Here is a 22,159-nt window from a genome sequence, read left to right as displayed (position 1 = left end):
TGAAGTGTTTCACTGGAAATTACAATAACTTCCTGATTTTATTGTGGGTGCTCAGGCCTGAACACACATGGCCTCTGTTTGGGATGCTGGCAGAGAAGCAAGATTGAAGGGTCTGAGAAAGTTTGTATCTTTGACTTCAAGACAAAGCTAAACTAACAACTGTGAATGCTGTGTTACAGAAGTACTGTGAATACTGCAAAGTGTACAGGTAAATGTCACAGCAGAAGAACCCAGGGCACTGCCACAGTCCTGGCCCTTACAGGAAAGGAAAGGAGACAAAGAGTTTTTGGAAGGTGTATTGTGCAGGAAATGCTGTGTTACCCAGCTAGCTGAGCAAAAACAAACAACAACAACAACAACAACAAAAAACCTGAGAGCACCATTGTATGAACAAATGAATGAGGGATGCAGGCACTATTAAATTGTCTGTGGGAAACTGAAGAGATTGCACTAATTAATACCCAGCAAAATCAAAATTAAACTGTGAATGTTTATCCCCAAGGTAGATGCTGCTCCAGTCCTCTTACAATGGAAGGACTGAAAATTAGATGCCTGCTTCTTTCATGCACAAAAAATATTGAGTATCATTATGTTTGTTATGAAATGGGCCATGAACCTTTCTCTGCCATTCCCCAAAGCAAGCAGGCATGCCCTACCCATGAGAGCACAGTCTGTTCTTCTGGGTACAAAAGCATGCCTTTAAAACAGAACACATTTGGGAGGGATTATTCAAGAGGTAGACTACATGTGTGGGTAATCTGATATTATAAATAATAGTAATAAAAAAGCCTGTCAGCCAAAACCCTTCTCAGACCAAGCATGAACTGTGTGAGGGCTGGAGCCATTGTGCAAGACATCAGTGTGGTTATAGGGACCTAGTGCCTCTGTCAGTTTATGGGGAAAGGCTCTAGATACCGTATGGGATTCAGGAGTGGTTTTATGATAAGTGTATTAGAGGCTACGTGACAGTTATTTAGGGATGCGTTTAGGGATCACCGGGTGCAAGAGATATTTTTACCGGGTTCATGTGCCTTTGCTAGGAGCCTTTTAAAACTGGTGTTGCACGCCGGAATTTGCTAACAATAAGTAAAGTAAAAGCCACGTAACTGAAGCAGCCTGTGCAGGCTGCACATTTTCCACGAGGGCTGAAGAAAAACCCCGCGCGCGCGCGCGTGTGTGTGTGTGTGCCCAGCGGTGCGGGTCCGGGTGCAGGTGAGAGCCGCGGGGCTGACACCAGAGGGGGGCAATTCGGGGCGGCGGTGAGGAGGAAACTTTTCCCCGATGGGGACAGCCCAGAGGCGGAGGTTGCCGATCCCTGCGCAGCCCGGAGGTCGCAGAGGAGCGGGGTACCAGGGCGGGCGGCCAGCCCCGCGGGGCAGCAGAGGGGCAGGGCGGGCCGGGGCGGCACAGGGGGTGGGAGCCGCTTTGTGCTCCGCAGACGGGTGCGAGAGGGCACCGCACCGAGCAGCATAAATACCCGGCGGCGGAGGACAGCGAGGCACAGCCGGGCTCCGCTCGCAGTGCCCAGCAGCGAGCACGACCCCAAAGACGGAGACCACCCCCCCCAACCCGACCCGGACCTTGCTCCTACCCAGCGGGTCGCCCCCGGGGGGCTGCGGCGCCCCCATCCCCGACACGACCCAAGCCCCCCCGCCCCGATCCGGGGCTGGGTCCCGCCGCCGCCCCGCTCGTTCCCCGCCCCGCCGCGCTCCCGCCCCGCCGCCGCCGCCAGCCCTGGCTCCCCCGGCGCCGAAGATGCTGCGGCTCTGCCTGCTCGCCGCGCACGGTAAGCGGCGGCCGGGCAGGGGGCTGGGGGGCGCTGCCCACGGTGGGGGGGGGAGCGGAGCCCGAGTCCCGTCCCCCCCCACCACAACCACCCCCCGAGCCGGCCGTGCCGTGACCGGGGCTGGCTTTGTCCCTTTGCAGCTCTGCGGCTGGCCGGCGCCGCCCTGCTGTCGCCCGGGTCGTGCGCCTTTGAGGACAGCGCCTGCGGATACGAGTGGGACTTCGCGCATCTGCCCTGGGCGCTGCACGGCGAAGGTAAGGGCGCCGCCGGCACCCCGGCTCGCTGACCCACCCCTCGGGGCGCTGCAGACCCCCCGCTGACGGTGGCGGAGCAGGGAATCCCCCCGGGGAAGCCCCGGGTCCCCGCTCGCCCCCGAGCGCGCTCCCGCTCGCCCCGTGTCGCCGTGCGCCCCGTGTCACCGTGCGCCGCCCCGCGCAGGTTCCGCCGCCGCTCTCCGCGGGATGCCTCCGGAACAGCCCTGCCTCGGCTCTCGGTCCCTGCCGGGAACAGGAGGCTTATCGAAGACCAAAAAAACGCGCCCCCAAAAAAACAAAATACAAAACACTGCCACCACCAAACCCCACGCATCTGTCAAATTCCTACTGAGCAGCACTGCTTTTCCCTGAGCGTGTGTTGGGCTCTGCTCTACGAGTGGGTGCATTTTCAGGGCAGAAGACAACCTGTGTGAAGAGTATCTTCGTAGTATTAAGGCTTTAATCCAGTCTATGGAACCCACAGTTCAACAGGAAACACATGCATTACCATTTCAAGTTGTATTAGACTTTAGTGAGACTGACTGCCATTCAAAGGAACAAAATTCAGTCAATATTCAGAATTTCCTTGCAACTGTAGCCCCTACCTGATAAGTTTTTAGTGTAGGCTCTTATTTTTGATAGAATCAATGTGAGCAGACAAGGCACTAGACAAATATAGACACAAAGTGGTTATAACCACTGTATTTTTAATTTAACCATTGTATTTTTAATATAATAACCATAACCATTGTATTTTTAATTGCTTTTGATTTTATGGCCTTAATGTCATTCATAAAGTGAAAGTTGTTTTCACACAGTAAAAGGAGCTGTAGGTTTCAGATGTTCCTAAGCTCCAAAAGGGTCACCAAGAACAATGAAGAGGTGAGTACAGATACAAAAGAGGTCAAGACCCTTCATCATTGCTTATCAGTGCACCATTCAAAGCAGGATGGTCCAGATTGGTCATTTTACCTGCCACTCCGTTTATAATGAGTTTTTTGTTTGTTTGTTTGTTTTGTACCCAGTTCCCACATATGCAAAGCAAGTCACCTTAACTATTAGTCATTAGTGCTTGGGAATGGCCAGAGAGTGCCAACTTAGAACAGGCTGTGAAGATGTCTTGATTTGACATTAAAATAATTCTTGTCTTCTTCTCATTTACTTAAGGATACATAGGTTTTCCTGCACTTTTGAGGATACTACTGAAAATTTGGTGCCCATCTCTGCTTTCCCTGCTGTTCCTGTTAACTTTATGCTCCTTCAAGCTGCCCAGCTCGGCAGCAGCACCGCTCATGATTAATGGGAAACTACACAGTCGTGGTACTGGTTCAGCTCCACAGGGCTGTGGGATGCTGGGGGCAGTACCTACACAGATGAGTGAGCACAGTGTTGTGCCCATTCATGCCACAGTACTTCAGAAAACAGGGAAATTTTGTCAGAGGTTTGGATCATCAACTGCTGGCATTTTTTGGCCTGCAGAACCGTACTTTGGTTGTTGTAGTTTGCTTCTTGTGTCTGACCATCAACATACCAGAGGCCAATACCACTGCTAAGCTTCTGTCACTGTAGATCTTGTTTTTCAGAGAGATGAACTGTCATGTGCTGGGCGGACATGTGGTGTACCAGCACTTGTAATTGGTATAGTTCAGTCAGTGTTTCCATTATAAACCCTTTTTCTGTGGTCTGATATTTCATATGTCATTTAATATTTAGTATGTCATTCTATGCAAACCTTTGGCACACACAGTATTAGCCTCTTTGGAAATGCATTCACAGAACTCTAAACTCAAATGATGCAGATCTATGTGGCAGGTGTGCAAACCAAGTTTCTTTTTTCCTTAGTAAAACCGTGTTTCTTTTGGTAGCGCCAGCCTCTGGTATTTGCAGGTCAGTGTATGTGCGTGTGGCATTCTGCTGGTACAACAGAGGAAGTTGAGGATAGGAGGGGCAACTTAGCTTTGAATTGTTCCACGTCTCCTTGCATTGCTTCAACATTGTTTTATAATTTTAAAATATGATTTGGAATACAGTTATATGCAGCAAATTTCTTCTGGGGATTATCTGACTTGCAGTGTAAATTCTTTCATCTTATAAATCTCTCAGCGTTGTGGTCCCATGCCAAACTGTCAAGATGATGTAAATACAACTAAAATCCTGCCCAGAAATTTCCACTCCATACTTGAAAGCTTTTTGCCTCATTGCCGAGGAAACCAACATCTTGTGAACAGCCAGGTACAGATAGGAAATAGGAGGCTGAATTTTGCTTTTGTTTGCAGCTGTGCATTCCTACTAAAACCAGCAGGTTTCTAAGGTTTTATTTTTTTTTATTATTATTATTTTTTTTTAATAAATATCTCTGGCTTCTCTTTAGTATTCTGGTAGTAATGGGGAAAGAGACCTTTGTTTGTTTAACAGTATAGTTTATATAATTGGAAAGATTTATTTATTTATTTATTTATTTTTAGATGAAGCTTTGACACCTGTAGTTGACTGAGTTTTAAGGGTCCATTTTTGTGTAAGTGCAAAAAGAAAACCAAAACAAAAATGCTCAGTGCTAAAATGGATAGCTCTTCTGCTTTACTCAGAACTGTTGAATTGGGCCCTAACAAAGGGGATGTCTGTAGGATACCAGCTACACAAGAAATGATTAGGACATCTTCCCTTAATATCTGTCCAATGGATATCTTCCCTTAATACCTGTCCCATAAACTCCCGCTTCACTGAAACCCTCTGTAAGCTCATGCTCCCTCATGTGGCTCTGAATTCAGGAAAAGGGCCTTCAAGTCTGACCATCAAGATACTGTCCTTAGCTGTTAGCTTTTTGAGTCAGTCATCTGCCAACATCTCTGGTGTTCACATTTTAGAATGGTAAAGATTTTTAGCAGACAATCACTGTGCAAAGGAAAATGTAAAAAATTAGAAATAGCTGAGGATACAGTTTTCTTGCAAGCTTACCTATGACTGAGAGGCATGCCCAGCTGAGGTCTGTAGCACAGGCTGGGTAAATATAGCACCATGCTTGTGGCATCTTGTTTCCTAATGTGCTAGTTCTGCTTTCAGTGTATGCTGTGGGAAGAATGGGGAAATCCCATGCAAACATGGTGTGCTTCATGAGGGGGTGTTTGTAGGATACCAGCTACACAAGAAGCATGCTGATGTGGCTGCTCTGGAAAAGGGCTGCATCACGTAAAGCATGGAACTGAAACCTGATGAGCAGCAGATGAACATGTGCATGTATGATGGATGGAGCAATAAACTCTGAAGACTTCAAGTCACTTGGTAGTATAGATAAACCAAGATGTCAATGGCCCACTTTAGCTTCAGAGAAGTATGATCCCATTCTAGCATATATATTTCTTCATTCATGAGTCCTCTGAACAGGAAGTTTATGTACCAAAAAACAACCCAGAAAAATAATAACAGTAATAAAGTATAAGACAGTGAAAGAACTCATTGGAGTAAATTAAGTGATCAGAAACTTAGAAAGCAGACCTGCATTCATCACCACTATGCTATTTTAGGACAACTGGAATACCATGCCACTCACCACAAACATCCATGGGTAAATTTAGCCCGAGTTCATGCTCAGTTATGCTGGGGCATAGAGCTTTGCAGAAGCACAGTGGCCAGCTTCCACAGACACTTCTGTGTCAGCAGTGGATGTGTCAGAATTAGAGATGAGTTGTGAGGGGAAGACATAGTTAATTTTAATGCATCGTGTAAAACTTCATGCAGTAGGATCTCATCACATGATCTTGAGATTTTGTTTAACCAGGTCAGGTAGCATTTCAGAATGGAATATATCCTTTGTAAATGTAATGTTCCTCTTTACCAAGCATGACTACTTTCTTTCATTGTGCTTTAAAACAAAGGACGATAACACATGTAATAGGCAATAAACCAGAGCAGAGCAGTAAGTAAAGCTGCTCAGCTCCACTTGAAATGGGAGCAGGAAACACAGTCTCCAGCCTGTCCCAATCATTCTGCAGGGCTGGGTTTGGCCTTTTTTACTTTCCTCCCACCTCTGTCCAGCACAGAGCAAGCCATAACCTGACTGTAAGAACAGCCTGCTCACAGCAACATTGTAAATAAGTTTCATTAGACACAATAACCATGGCACATTTCTTTTGCGACTCTGGAAAGTCTGTTTACATTTTTGCCAAGAATAGCTGTGCAGTATTTTGTGTGCCTGTGTCTGTGGGTATGTTTTGTTCTCAGACTTCCCTTATTTTAATGGGGACCATTTTAATAGTGCAAGAATTAATTTGGACTGTCAGCTCAAATTTGCCCTCAGAGAGTTTGTTGTGCTACATCTGTTTGCCTGGATTTAAGCATTAGATAAGAAATGTGTCTATTACCCCTGCAAACTACAGGGAAGAGAGCTTTTTTATCCCAACAAAGTGCTCTGAAAAGCAGGTGATCTTTGTCAAATCTGCCCCTGCACTGCCAGCTGCAGCGGACCTGGAGCTATTTTAGTAGTAGTGTCAGTAGTTTTTGTACAGTTGTCTCCTTATCACCTTTGCTCTTCTGCGGAGTGTTGTCAAACAGCTTTCACTGTTGATGTATAGTGAGCTATGCAGCACTGAGCCACTGAGGCTGTGACTGGTAGTTGATATAGCCATAATTCATCTCTTAGACTCATTGACTACTCTAAATAGACATTGGTGTGTGTGTGTTGCTTTCCTTTCTAAATTCTGGAAGTGTAAATTACTTCAAATCTCACATTTCCATGGACATATTTTTAATAACATGCACTTCAGAGTTTTGGAATAACATTTTCTCCTTCTGCAGTACTCCAAAGGGGGGTCCCATCCCTAAAAGAAAAGTTTTCATTCAGAAAAGTGATGTAATAAATTACAATGTACTTAAAAATTGCCTGGTTTTCTTCTCCATAAATGGTCCCTGCATTTTGCTGCACCAGTCCAAGGCTCTGTTTCTGTGGTATACTTTAAATGTCAGGTAATGGTTTACAGTAAGCAGGTAAGCTAGCAACATCTCAAGCAACAGTATGAGGAAAGTGACACTGCCTTTTGGGGCATACTTGTCATTTAGATACACTTTTAAATGGTTTTGAGATAGTAAATAATTTCAAGCAGCAGACCACTCTTCCAGGGCATCAAGTAACACAGGCACGAGAGCAGCAGCGTACAGAATCTCTAATCCAAACACGGCATGCATACCATTTAAATAGCTTGCATTCACAGCTGTGCCATAGGACTTAAAACTGACCTTTACTGACCTAAGCTCTGTTATCCTGAATGCCAGCTCGCTTGGATGCAACATGTGGAGTAATGAAGCAGGTCATCATTAGTGATCCTAATTGTTGTTGCACAGCAAACACAGTTCATGTCTGATAAGTGCTACCTCTCGCTCAGCTACAAACCCGCTGGCAGATACATTGGCACATCAGTAGTCTCAGTTTTCTCTACTTCTACCTGCAGTACTTTCCTGTACATGGGACAGTATGAAATTTTAAAGTGTCTCTGTAATATCTCTGCCTTTATGCAACACTCAGATGAGACAAGTGGTCTCACGTGTTCACAATAACCGTAACTGGGAGGAAAGCAGGGTAATTTAGGGAGACTTGCACCAGCTTGTACCTAGCTGCAGCAACACCAGGATGGCATACCTTATGGTAGCTCACTGGCAAAGTTTTCAGCTGGTAAATCCACCCTGCCATGTGAGCTTGTTGTTTTGGGTTCCCATACATGTAGCCTGGATATCTCTTCACTGCATGCTACTTTGCAGAGTGGAGAAGCCCAAAGACCTGGCACATGGTCTGTTTTCCCTTGACCTGATAATTAAAATGTTTGTCTTTATGGCCAAAATAATTTCATTTTGAGTGACAACTTTCCTTCCCAGTCAGTCCTGAGGAAAAAAAAAAAAAAAAAAAGGACACTCTCACATACTTCTGGCACACTCAGACTCTTCCATTCTTCTTATTTCTTCTTTACCTCTGGTGCTGTGTTTCCTGTTCATTCCACGTTGACTGCTCAGCTGCTACTCTTCTCTTAACAGCTCTCTCTCTCTCTCCCTTTTTTTTTTTTTTTTTTTTTTTTTTTCTTTCCAATTTTCTTGCTCAGTCTGTCAACAGCAGATTAATAGTACTACATGTGAGTAGGATTCAGCCTTGTTCCAGCCTCACCCTTGTCTTGCAGACATGAGTGGGACATCTGACATTTTGCTCAGCCAGGTATAACTTCCTGTCCCAGGCTTCTGAGTAACAGCATTTATGGTGGACTGTGTCCAAATAATGGTTATTAATATACTTTTTGCTTGTCTTGTGGAAATAGATGGCCAAGTGTACTTCACATTCATGGAGGTCTTCATCAGCAGCTGGCTATTCATGAGACTTTTGATAAGTTTTGGCTTTCCATTTTCATGGGAGAACAAACAAATCCTAAGTTGTTATCAGTGAATCACTGCATGAAAGATGAGTTTCAAAGCATTCCTCCTCCTCCACAGGACAGAAATGTCTTCAGAAGTGTATTTTCGCTTACAGCTGTTAGTGATTCAGCACTCAGAGAATCAACGAACTATTTTGGTGCATTTTACACCAAGCTGTGGAGGACAAGAGAGGGAGGACAGCTGTTAAAAAGATCTTGTTTACTGAATATACCTGCAAATGCTGACAATGGGCTAGACTTTACTTAGCTTGGAAACAACTGAAAATAGGTAAAATGTAACACTAGAATTTGGAAAAAAAAAAAAAAAAAGAAAAGAAACAGAAAACTGGATGAGGTCAAAAGAATGTTTAGGAGAGGTGATGTAGGCCAAAGCAACTCTGCCAAAAAATAATTGGCATGCAAACCCGTAGAAAAACTGATTCCCTCTGAGTATAAAGGTTTGTAATTCACTACTAGAATGGGACAACTGGTATGGTTCTCTACCATTAGGACAGGACAACTTGTATGGTTCTCTACCACCAATAAAGCAAAATAAACCACGAATATTACAAACTGCATTGCATCTTCACATGTCTGAACAGTGAAGATAGACATGAAAAACTAGTCCCATGACTGTACTGCAGCCACTTCATATGTGACCAGCTCATTCGGACATTACCTGGGCTAGCTTTATGTTATCATGCAAGTTGTGTGTGTCAGTTGCACAACCTGCCCAGACAGACTGGTGTCACAACACTTCAGCTTGCGTGTGTAGGCAAGGTGACCATACCCAGAGTTTATGCTAAGGGCTGCAGGGTCTGGGCTTGTCTCAGTTGAACATTGGAGGGTGAGGCATGACTTCCTGCCTGAAATCACAGCTGCTGTGGCTGACTGGTGGGGAAGGACAGAGACCAGTATTAGGAAATTCATCTACCTTTGTGTGTTTTTGTTCTTCATTACTAAGAATATTAGATCTTACTATATTAATAAAACATATTAATAAAATATAATGTCAATGTATTAACACACTGCTTAAATGTAGTATAATATAATGTAATATAATGTTAAAATATTTAAACAATATATTTTCAGATTCTGTAATAAGCTGGATATGAAATAGAAAGACCTGGGGGTCCTGGTGGATGACAGGTTGACCATGAGCCAGCAGTGTGCCCTGGTGTCCAAGAAGGCCCATGGGATCCTGGCATGCATTAAAAGGAGCCTGGCCAGCAGGTCAAGGGAGGTGATCCTCCCCCTCTTCTCTGACCTGGTCAGGCCTCACCTGGAGTACTGTGTCCAGTTCTGGGCTCCCTGGTACAAAAAAGACAGGGATCTCCTAGAAAGAGTCCAGCGGAGGGCCACAAAGATGATACAGGGCCTGGAGCATCTTCCTTATGAGGAAAGGCTGAGAGACCTGGGTCTGTTCAGCCTGGAAAAAAGAAGAATGAGAAGGGATCTTATCAATGTAGTATCTTAGTATCCTAAGCGTGGGAGACAGACGGATTTGGCCAGCCTCTTTTCAGTGGTTTGTGGGGACAGGAAAAGGGGTAATGGCCACAAAAATGGAGCACAGGAACTTCTGCACCAACATGCGAAAGAACTTCTTCACGGTGAGGGTGATGGAGCACTGGGACAGGCTGCCCAGGGAGGCTGTGGAGTCTCCTTCTCTGGAGATATTCAAGGTCCTTCTGGACACCTACCTGGGCAGCCTGCTCTAAGGAACCTACTTTGGCAGGGGGGTTGGATCCGATGATCTCTTGAGGTCCCCTACAGTTCTGTGATTCTGTGAAACTGGATGGATATTGACCTTGTACATACTGTTGAAACTGACAAAATACATACACAAATCTATAAAATCACTTGCCAAAAACAGCTAGAAATGTTTTCAGTTTTCTGAAAAAATGCATGATTTAAACAATTTGAACTAAAGTTTCTTTCTAGCAGTTTTAGGGTGCATGTATGGCATGAGTTTTTATATACAGGCAATCAGTGAAACTGCTGACAGGCAGTATAAACCACTTTGTGGTCATTGAACTTATTACTCTACATAGGTAATTGTCTTGAAAAAGAAAAGGAAAGCCAACCATTTGCCAGTTCATTTTTTGTATGGAAAGGGAAGTATTTTCAGAACTCTCAAATTCCACAATAAATTATGGAGTCAACATGGGTCAAGATTTGTAGTGAGTGAGGAAAAAAGTTTGTACTTGCATGGATGAGTTACCACAGATTTTTCAGAAGCATTTCTACTAGGAACAACAACAACAACAACAAATGTTCATTTTGTGTATGGCTTCGACTCTGTGCAGAATTGTAACAGAATCATCCTGAGAATGTTCTAATAGTCATATATAGAATGCTATTGAGTGGGAAACTTTAAAAATTTGTTGAAAAAAATAAGCCAAATGCAGTGACAATTACTTGTCTTGTGTTCCCCTTCCTTCCTTTCTTCCTTCCTTCCTTCCTTCCTGCATCCCCTCTTCCTTCAATCATGCTTGTCTTTCCTTTCTACTTTTTTTTTTTTTTTTTTTTTTTTTTAATAGTTCTGTAGTATTATGTTCTGAGATTTTTCATCCTCAGCCACCATTCGCAAGAGCAGTACAGGCAATGCTATTTGGATGACTGATTAAATTTATCAAACAAGGTCAAACCTTCTGAAGAAGGTTATGTCTGAAGAATATATACTTAAAAAGGGATATTTTCCTTTAATCTTTTTGTTTTTATTGTCTTAATATAACTTTGTAACAGTAGTGTAACAGAAGGCCAGATAAAAGGGCAGTGTAGTCATCTGTGTAACTTCATACAATGCTTTGATTGCTCCGAAGCCTCTGTATTGTTCGAACATATTTTATTACTCTCATTTAAGAGAGTGAGCATCATTTGCCCTGTATCTCCCAATGGTTCCAGTCAGCCAAAGATTCAAGTCTGATTATTATAGCTCTTGTCTGAATGATAATAAAGCCAAAGATTCCTAAAATATTATGTAACAATATAGTGCATGGCACCTTAAAAGTGTTCTTTAATAAACAGGTTATTTCTCCCTACACTATATAGCTGTTCCTGCAACACATTTTCTTTTGGCAGACACAGCTCAAGGTCAGCTTATTAGACAACTCCTGTAATTTGTGTAATTGTGTTGGTGTACTTTGGAAGCTGTTTTAAATAGATGTATTGTCTGATAAAGTGTGAGCTGCATACTACTAACATGTTGTTCTGTTCTGAAAACCTTACAAGTCCTAGTATGAAAAGATCCATGAATCATAGTAATTAGATTTCCATTTGAAATCAGTCAAAGACTTTTAGAAAATACAGACTTCCCTGTTTTTAATTAGCAAACTGTTAAAATACTTAAAGAAGATCTATTATGACTGTAGGTGTTTCTTCACATTTGCTAGACCTTAAACGGTATTTCATATTAAAAATTTTGGAAGAGCTTCTGAAAAGGGCAGATTACATCTGTTGTACAGAAACCCATAGTGAGATGTAGTTTTCAATGGAAGTTATTCTCCACCAACTGATTCTCAATTTTTTACTGTTACATCATAACAATTGACCAAAACTAATTTGAAGGTACAACTGCTGCCTGTAGCACTCAGGTTGGACAAAGGTCAAAGCAAACTTCTGTGTGACAATGGTGTCACAGTGTGAATGATATCACATTCAGTTTTGAAGGAGATGTATTTGTGTTAAAAAGTCATGTCTAGAAGGCCAAGAGGCCAGATAGTCCTCCTACCTGCTCTGTGAATAAGCAGGATATTTCACTGTTTTCTGATAATAACTCTAAAGATCATGTTTTAATACACTGTATCTAAGAACAAAGTTTAGATTAACTATGTAAACAGTTCAATAAAGCTCTAAGTACTTCAAAAAGCTTTTAAGAGCACTTAATCATGAAGAACACTTACTCATCTCTACATTAGATGTAGAGATGGATAAACTAAATTGTCCAGTGTCACTCTCTGATTCACTAGTAGATCTTGCAACGAGAATGTGCCTCCTTTCATAGGTCCATTTTACAGTTGCTGAGCCATATTTCTTCCAGCCTGGAACATGTAGAGTTTTTTTTTTGTTGTTGTTTTGTTTTGTTTTGTTTTGTTTTTCCATTTCAGTAGCTATCATGAACATGATTTGAGAAACACACTGAATACGGTTGTTGTCAGCAGGTAGGATTAATACTATTTGGAATAAGGGGCCGTGAAATATGGAAAGGATGCCATTGGGATTTTATGGCTCTCTCTTCACTCCTGAGGCAGATGATGAGGTTTGTGCCTGGCTATGAGAATCCAGGCTAGTCTCATTTTCATATAGATAGCCATAAAACGAAGTCACAACTGAGTTAAAATCTTCATGGGTATTGGGAGCACTGGGAACTCCTTTGGGAACATATTTCAAGGTTTTTGTGCTGTGATAAACTGAACTGCTGTAATTATTTTCTAGTGTGTTGCAGAGGAGTCATCAGTTCTTCTGGGCATAATCTGAGAATAGCAGGGTGGAAGGAAACCGTAGACCCAGGAGCTATAAAGGGAGGAACACAAACTCTTCATTGCATGAGATGGGGATAAGATATATTTGGGAAATAGTGTGGAAAGTCTGAGTGGACAATAGATTTTTTTTCTCTGTTTATGTGGCTATCGTGCCATACCACTAAACCTCACAGGAATCTCCTCCCCTCAGGAGACAGAATGTTCCTGAGCCTGTCAGATTTACATGTAAAACCCATGAGTTCTGCCTTATTTTTTCCTTTCTTTATGTATGTATTTTGCAAAAGAATGATAAAGTTTGTGGCATATTTTCTTTGGAAATCAATAATGCTGACTTTCTCGGGGAGGTATAAATAACATTCTGACTTTTCCCTGACTCTGTTTCCTGTTTCACATGTTGGCAGATCTTGGAGGGCACAGCTTTATTGCTATGACTGGGTATAACATCATCCCAGCCAGAAAACTTTGGCTAGCATTTGGATTTTTGAGCTGTTGCTGATATGCCTTTTCTGTTTCAGAAATATCTTGGTTCACTTTAATTCATATACATGCTGTAGAGAAAATGCATATGTACAGAGTGGGGTATTAAGGGCTTTATCTAGAAAATCTGAATGGAGGAAAATACAACAGGAAAAAACAGCAGGAAAATCTGCTTCATTTTCCTTTAAAGAAATGTACCCTCTTGAAAGGGAGGGTAGAACTAATCACTGTGTTCTGTATTTAAAACTCTGAGGCAACAGAGATTACTATTATTGTTTTTAGTACTGTTGATATTTGCAAGACTATGTTCTTAGAGGTGTAGTTGCTTTAGGGAAATAGTTGAATCACAGTCCTTGGAGGGGTTCAAAAGACATATAGGTGTGGTACTTAGGGACACAGTTTAGTAGTAGACTTGGGAGCACTAGGTTAATGGTTGGACTTGATCTTAGAGCTCTTCTTCCAAACTGAACGATTCTGTAATTCAATAATTCTACATTATGGAGAAGGCCACAAGAGCTGCAGCCAAGGTGTGGGGGATGTAGAAATAGATTTGCCTTGTGGCATGGCTACTCTTCCACTGCATGTGTGCTGCAGGTGAACAGCAGAAATGGCCAAAGGAATACTTCACAGTTTTTTTCAAAGTGGAGAAAAATTATTTCTCTCCTGGTGTACTAATGAACTTTAGTTGTAATCAGTTTAGAAATACGAAGTTCTGGCTTCTTTTGATGATGAATTAACTAGAAACTTAGCTGTTGAGGCTGTGGCATTCTATGCAATTAGAAACTGAAGAACAGGGAAAGAGGGCTTCCAGTCTTCATTTGATACATTTTGAACAATTTTAGCACCTACTGCATATTTTTGCACCAGGAAGTTCTGTGGTTTTTAGTTTGTTTGTTTTGTTGCTGTTGTTGTTTGACTTTAAGTATCTTCACAGTTCTTCACAAAGGATTTCTTCACAGAGAAGCTGATGAAGTATGGGTTGGGTGAGCAGACAGTAAGGTGGATTGAAAACTGGCTGAATGGCCAAGCCCAGAGGCTGGTAGTCAGTGGCACAAAGTCCACTTGGGGGCCAGTAACTGGAGCTATACCTGAGGGGTCAATACTGGGACTGCCTTAGTTAGCTTCATTAATGATCTGGATGATGAGGTAGAGTGCACCCTGAACAAGTGTGCTGATGACATAAAACTGGGAGGAGTGGATGATACATGAGAGCGTTTTGATACCTTCCACAGGGACTTTTACAGTCTGGAGAGATGGGCTGACAAGAATCTCATGAGGTTCCATAAGGGGAACTTCATGCACATGGGGAGGAACAACTCCAGGCACCAGTACATGTCACTACTGACAAGCTGGAAGACAGCTTTGCAGAAAAGGGGCTGGTGTTCCTGCTGTATTATACCAAGTTGACCATGAGCCAGCAGTGTGTCCTTGTGGCAAAAAAAAAAAAAAAAAAAAAAAAGCCAATGTTATTTTGGGCAGCATTAAGAGGAATGCTACCAGGATGTTGAGGGAAATGATCTCCTCAGCACTGGTGAGGCCTTGGCTGAAGTACTGCACCCAGTTCTGGGCTCCCTACCACAAGAAAGACATAGACACACTGAAGAGACTCCAGTGATGGGCTACAGAGTTCATGAGTGTACTGGAGCACCTCTCATGTGAGGAAAGACTGAGATATATGGGACTGTTCAGCCTGGAAAAGTGAAGGCTCAGGGCAGAGTTTTTTAGTGTATAGAAATACATGAAGGGAGAACGCCTAGAAGACAGAGCAAGGTACTTTCTAGTGGTGCCCATGGACAGCACACAATGGGCATAGGCTGAAACGCGAGCTTTCGTATGAACATCAGGAAAGACTTTACTATGCAGGTGACTGAGAACTTGAACAGATTTCCCAGAGAGACTGGTTTTTACCTCCTTGGAGATCTTCAAAAGCTACCTGGACATGGTCCTGGGCAACAGAGATTCCTCCCAGCCTTAATCATTATGTGACTCTGTGGTATTTTCACTTTTTCAAGTGAAAGATAAGAAAAGCCCTTCTGTAGTCAGGTTTTGAGTGAAGAGATCTCCACACACATCAGGGAATGTGAGAATTTCTGGTATTTAAAGGTAAGAACTAAACACAGTATATGTACATGTGTATAAACTCTGCACCCTCATTTGAGAGAGAATAAAAGTTCTTTGCAGGTACCCTGTTAGATAAGAGATCTCTCAATTGTTACTAACAGGATGTGGAGAGTTTTTTTCCTTATTGGTATTTTTCAGGATTGATTATCATGTAGCTGAGTTTTTCTAATGCACGACTGAAAGATTTCATGGGAAACAGATAAGCTAAATGCAGCATTCTGCTGCATTTTGCAGAACGGTCTGTTCAACATTTCCAACTTTTTAATAATTTCTATTTGAAGACTTCTTGGTCTTTGTTGCGTGCTGTTTTAGACATAGTTGTTATGCTGAGGAAGGTTTAGCAAAATACTTCTGTTGCATATCATCAGTCTTTGTAGAACTTTCTGCAAATGAATCTCCTTGACTGAAAGTGCAATCTCATAGCTGTTTAGTCAAAGTGAGCTGAGTTCATTTAAGGACACACGACAGAAAAAATCAGAATTCAGACCATATGACTGAGAGCATAGTCTGAACGCTTAAACTCTGACAGGCTTGGTGCTGTGACTATGACCCTGGACATTAATTGGTGTCTATGTTTAGTGGATGCAGCAGGGAGACAGATGAATGGGTGGGTAGGAGCTATGGGTTGCTCCCAGCAGATAAGCAAGTGACGAAGCAGATGTAGCTGTCTGTGCTGTCTGTCTTGCATCTGTTCTGGAAATAGAGGTCTTTATTCTCCACGGCCATCTATCGCCAAGCTAATTTGCATTATCAGTATTTATTTATTATCATTATTTATCACTGTTGTCTGGTTTTAGCGAGTCTGTTCTTTTCTCTTTCCCCCACATGCCAGATGCCAAGCATACAGAGAGTATATTTCCTGCCTTAAACGTGTACACACTTCTGTCAAGCAGTCACAAAAATTTTTAAGTGGGGACTCAAAAAAGAAGACAAGAGGGGCTTAAAGACAAAAGCCTCAAGCCGTGCTTCACTAACTTAGTGTTCTAGAGACTGAGACATCCATCTCATCCACGGAAAACCGTAGCTGATTGCCCAGATGTCAGGTGGTAGGCAGTCTTATTCTGCATGATTACAGCTGAAAAACAGTGGAAATTTGTACCAGAGCTGGGATAATGCTATTGTTTTTATCTCTTGCCTCTACTTAACACTAAGTGTCATTGGACAACCCACCTGGAGTACTGCGTTCAGCTCTGAGGCCCCAGTGTAAGAAAGACACAGACTTGCTGGAGTGGGTGCAGTAAAGGGACATGAGGATGATCAAGGGGCTGGAGCATCTCTCCTATGAACACAGGCTGAGAGAGCTGGGCTTGTTCAGCCCGAAGAAGAGAAGGCCCCAGGGATAATGAAGAGATTCTTTACTGTGAGGGTGGTGAGTCACTGGAACAGGTTGCCCAGAGAAACTGTGGATGCCCCATCCCTGGAGATGTTCAAGGCCAGGCTGGATGGGGCTTTGGGCAACCTGGTCTTGTGGGAGGTGTCCCTGCCCACGGGACGGGGATTGGAACTGTGTGGTCTTTAAAGTCCCTTCCTACCCAAACTGTTCTATGACTCTGTGACTCTATGCCTTTCTATTCTAGAGCCCTGTGATTTCATGCCCTCCTTAAGAGTTCAGTGGAGAAGTTATTCAAAGCAGGCAGCAAGAAAATGTGGAGCTTTTAGTACTGCTCAGGCTTTGGGCCATGGCTTGAGCAACAGTGTAATTCTATTGCTGTGAACAAATTTGAGCCCACCCAGTAAGCAGAAGATCTATGGTTACAGTCTTCCTAAGTGTAAAACTCATCTCTGGTTGTTTAAATTCCTAAGTCTTCATAAGGGGAGGAAAAGGCTGCCTTGAGTGCAAGTGTGCATAAAGATACACAAATGCAAACTGGGAATACAAGCATCTAGGTTCACAGATTTTTAAAGCATACTTAACACAGCAACAAAAAATATATTCAAGAAAAAAAAACAGTTCACTTGATCTTTATCCACTAGAGATATGCCTTGGAGACAAGAAAAGGCCCAGGGCATATACAATGATAAACTCTGTCAGTGTGAGGAGTAATGTCTATTTACAGGTCTGTGCCAGTTTACTGGCTTACATCTGAATGTGCAGTTGCATATTCATCATCACAGTACTTACTGTTAGAAATCCAGTTATTAATGTCTTCATATGCATCCTTGAAAACTTGTAAATAACTGTATGAACACTTCATTTTAAGTTGTTGCTTTAGTATTTCAAGTAGGATGACTTGTAACATACAAAATATGCATACATATAGCTACAGTGAGGCAATGCTGATGTAAGCTTTTGCTTTGTATAAGATTAGTTGATGTTTAGTAACATACAGCAGGAGTTTAAATGCACAAATCTTAACTAGATCCTATTTAGTCATTGCTTTGAATTTTAATTCTTGTGAGGCCTTTTGCAGAGGGATTTCTTTCCTAGCCAAGAATATTCTTGTGTACTTAAGTGGAAACATGAGAGGATTTATATCAATACCAGATTGTTCTCTAAATATAGCCACTTCTACTGCTTATTTTAAACTAAGTGTCAAACTGGAGAGTTATTAGGGCAGTAACTGTAGTTTGTTTGAAAAAGAAGAGAGAACTTTGCACAGCAAAGTTGTCATATATGGAAATAAGATGAGTGGTATGTGTAGCTTGGACCGCCACATGTAGGTAAGAAGCAGAGTTGCAATCAGTGTTTGTTTTTGTATGAAAACACACTCACAAATTTGGAGTAGACTTCACATCTGACGGGTGTTGAAGCCAAAAACAGTTAAAATGATCAATCGCCCCTAACTAGCAGAGGAATCCCAATAGTCTCCTCTTGTGCTGGGTCAGCTAGGTCTTCTGATACACTTTCCAGACTCATTTATTTTTTATGTTATTTCTTTATGACAGATCATTCTGAATTTTCTGTTAGTTATTCACTGCTATGCCATTAGTCAACTCCCAAGTTAGTCCACTATTCTTGAGAGAAATTTCCTACTTGTAAGAGAGGGACAAAGTGCAAGACAGAGGAAGAGCTTAAGCTGTGGAAGCCCAGAGCAGTGGAAGTTTCAGACTAAGTCCATGGTTTGAAAACATTCAAATTGTTCTATGGAAAGAAAACAAAACTGAATCTTTGAAACTGGCTGGAAAATTCTATTGCTGCCTGCTGGACAACTGCTCTAGATGAAGTTCCCTCTTGAGGCCTTTCCTGATCTGGTTCTTGTACCATCCTAGTTTGTACAGCATATGTATGGTCCATACTGGACTACAAGAAACTCCCTGAGAGAGGAAGGTGGTAGTCTGAATGGTGCTTATAATAATGCTTTGCTCTAGGCTGATGGAAGAAGGCAGCCTGTCAGATCTTCTGCAAAGATATCCTTGCAAGCTGTACCTGCATGGTGTGTCTGGGTGAAATCAGTTCTCCCTGTACATTTTACTTGTGATTCTACGTGTTGCTGAGGGGGTTACAAGATGTGCGTGGGAAACCTGCTGCAGGGTTTCCATTAGTGCTCCTATGGTCACTGTTAGCCATTGGGCTACCCGAAAGCCACAAGAAATACAGCCCTGCAGGGACACTGAAGAGGGTGTAGAGTGACAGGCATTGTCCCAAGTCTTGAACATGTTAGATATTTAGATTACAGTAAATACATTGAGAGGGATGCTGAAGAAGAAGTTCAGGTCAAATAGGAATTGGTATCCACCATGAAGTATTTAAACTTAATCTACAGCCATGGCTCTGCTTTACAATTTCTTTAGCTCCTTCAACATTTTCTGGATGTGAGTTGCCAAAGGACAAAACTTAAGATTTTACCAGAAAGTTGAGAAAATTTTATAAGTTATGAAATGTCCAGTCCAGTCCAGTTGCATCTGCTGCCCACCATCTTTAATTTATAATATAGCCTGGTGTCTGCAAGCGTACATGTACATAGCCAAAGAGCGATAATTTGAGGATGGGGAGAGATGGGTCCACTCTATGACATCTTCAGCAAGCATCAGAAACAAGCTTGAAATAGGATGTTCAACTCCACACTGCTATTCTGGAGTTAAGTATGTGAACTCATTCCCTGGTCAAACTAATGACATAAGTATTTCTCCAAATAGCTGATATTGTGGTTGTTTACAGTGGTCACACATATTTTGAGTTTTCAACTAACATTAATTAAATTAATTGATTTTGAAATCCAACTGTAGTGAAGTACTCTATATTAATTGCTATTTTCCCCTGCTCCAGCAGCTTACTCTGCAACTATGTTTATACTTAATGTCAAAGATTGTACTCAATATCTGACAATTTTCAGAGGTTAACTAAGGCCAGCTAGTTATGAAAGTCATAATAAACATTTAACTTATTTTGAATAGTCACTGAATTTTATAGTTCTGTACTCAGTTTTGCCCCCACTTTTCTTTCACAGCTGGCAAAGAAGTGCAGTAAAACAGGTCTGTCTGATAAGTACAGCTTGGTTGAAGTGGAAATCACTTTCTGTTTATTTACATACTTCGTTACTCAGATTATTGTCTGTTTGCATGGTTTGTTGCCTGGGTTTCCGTATGTTGCTGCCAACAATTGTAATTTTATGGCAGCACTTGTACCAATGCACAATATACAAACTGATATCAAAGTTTTGGCTATCCTGGAGCAGAGAGTATACTTCACCTTTTCAATTAATATTTTTTAAAAGACCATCCTGATGATGAGTTCTAGTGGTTAACTCTGCCTGAGCTGTTGTGGAAGGACATTCAGAAAGGTGAGGTTAGATTTTATTTGAAAATTCAAGCTATGGAATCTTCCTCATTGTTGCTTCTGCAGGAAAAATAAATGATAATAGTAAGCAAACACGGTCAAACTGTGCCCAGTTTGGTTAATCTCAAGTGATGTATCCAGAAACTCAATACTATACTCTCCAAAGGAGGACTATTATCTTTAAAAAAGTGCTTCATATTTGCTTTTCAAAAAGGAGGATTTTCTAAACCTTTTTATTGTCCTTCAAACTTCTGTATTTCTTTTCTCCCTGATAAGAAAGGAAATACATTTCAGAGGGAAAATATGCCTGGAAGAAACAGGAAATTTAGACGTGGAGAATTTTCTATATCCTGGGGATTCAGCAAGCCAGTAAAGAAGGTAATTACCCTGATGGGAGAAGCTGCATTTGTGCAGATCACACTAGCAACAGCAAACTCGCTCACTGTCTTGTGTAGTTGTGTGCCTACTGGGGAGAGCCATCATCAGTTGTGGCAACCACAAGAATTAGTCAGTAGGGAATGCATGTCTGCCTCAGATCCTGCACTGGAGGGACTCCTTTCCTGTTCATATGGGATTGCCAGCAACTCTTGTGACACATTTCCTCCATGCCAAAGAAAAAGTGCTAAATGCCAAGAGATCTACACAGAGGTGCGGAGCATTTTGGTAGCTGCCTGCATTCCACCTGCGTATTTGCAGACCTCTTTGCCATATGTTGTTTTCTCATGGCACCCTATGGCAGGCAGACACAGCTTAATGCAAGAGATAATTTAGCTTGTGCTAACAGTTCCTATCCAGTGGTCCATCATCAGTCCCTTGGGCAGTGATAAACAAAACTTTGAGTTGACACCTTTACCTTTCTGCTCTTGTACCTGATACAGAAATTAAGCCCTTGCATATTACTGAGGTACTTACACAGGGAGATACAAAGAAGTACCTACATGTTTATTCTGTCATGACATAGCTGTGTGGATGCTGGGTTACACAGTTAGATTTGTTTTCAGTGAGGCACTGCGAGTTTAATTCTCTCCTAACTGGGTTTCACGTGGCACAGAGATGTGGAGGAGGAAGGCAGGTTTAATATTCCTTGTATGCTTCTCCTGTTGGAACCAATCTGCATTTTCCTGAGAATAGCTGGAAAGCAGAGCCATTTTCCTCCCCAGAGGGTTTCAAGGACAACCACGGGTATTCCTTGAGGCCAGTTTCCTGACTGTTAATAGTCTTATACTTTGCTTTTCTCTGATACAAATAATCTGAGCCATAACAAGGAAATAATTTCTTTATTTTCAAAATGTAAAGGTATTGAAAACTCTGATTTTTTTTTTTTCAAGCAGATTTTTTAAAATCCTGTGAAAATAAATTCCTATGGAAAAGAAAGTAGAACACTTTTAAAAGCAAGGAAATATCTCTGCTTGTATTTGTGTGTGTGTTGCATGCTGTATCCATTGCTCTCTACAGCTTTTTGTACATTTTTTCCTTCTTAAAAATCTGATGTGCACTACAGAAAAATTAGTTAACTATTTACATAATGTACCTTATTCATTTCCCACCTTCATTAACACTTTTTAACTGAAAATTAAAAAAAAACCTGTTTATTAGCAGTAGTCTTATGAAATAACATCTACCTAAGTTCTGAATGTGAAGAGTTTTGGCCCTAGATCGCTTTCATATACTAGGTCAGCTTAGATCAGCCTCTTGGTAGTGTTAGAGACTAGACTTTGAAGGCTGGTGTTTGAGATCTTGTGTTTTCCTTTTTCAGAGTACTCCAGTTATACGAATTCTGGCTCAGTACTTGGGGTTACTTCAGTATCACACATTGAAAAGTTGACTTTTTTTTTTTTTTTTCCAAGTTCCCAACAGTCATAAATATTTTCCTTGTTTTCCAAGATAAAACTTGGCAAGCAGCTGTTCTTGTGGCCTAGTTTAATCTGAGTTTTTGA

General features: G+C 41.9%; 1 protein-coding gene across 2 annotated transcripts in view; it reads left to right on the top strand.

Annotated features, from left to right (window-relative positions):
• Positions 1–1,394: 1,394 nt before the first annotated feature.
• MAMDC2 (MAM domain containing 2) overlaps positions 1,395–22,159 on the top strand; it is a 65,057-nt gene continuing 44,292 nt past the window's right edge. The window contains exons 1-2 of one of the 2 annotated variants that reach the window (XM_082782493.1): positions 1,395–1,786; positions 1,927–2,040. In XM_082782493.1, coding sequence (XP_082638619.1) covers positions 1,756–1,786; positions 1,927–2,040 — 145 coding nt within the window. In that variant the 5' untranslated portion in view covers positions 1,395–1,755. The remainder of the gene's footprint in view (positions 1,787–1,926; positions 2,041–22,159) is intronic. The other variant, XM_082782492.1, reaches the window with a different exon arrangement.

The sequence above is a fragment of the Aythya marila genome (genome assembly GCF_965140915.1).
Source record: "Aythya marila genome assembly, chromosome: Z".
NCBI lineage: Eukaryota > Metazoa > Chordata > Aves > Anseriformes > Anatidae > Aythya > Aythya marila.
Note: the sequence above shows the minus strand (reverse complement) of the source record. Positions and strands in the feature narration are given on the sequence as shown.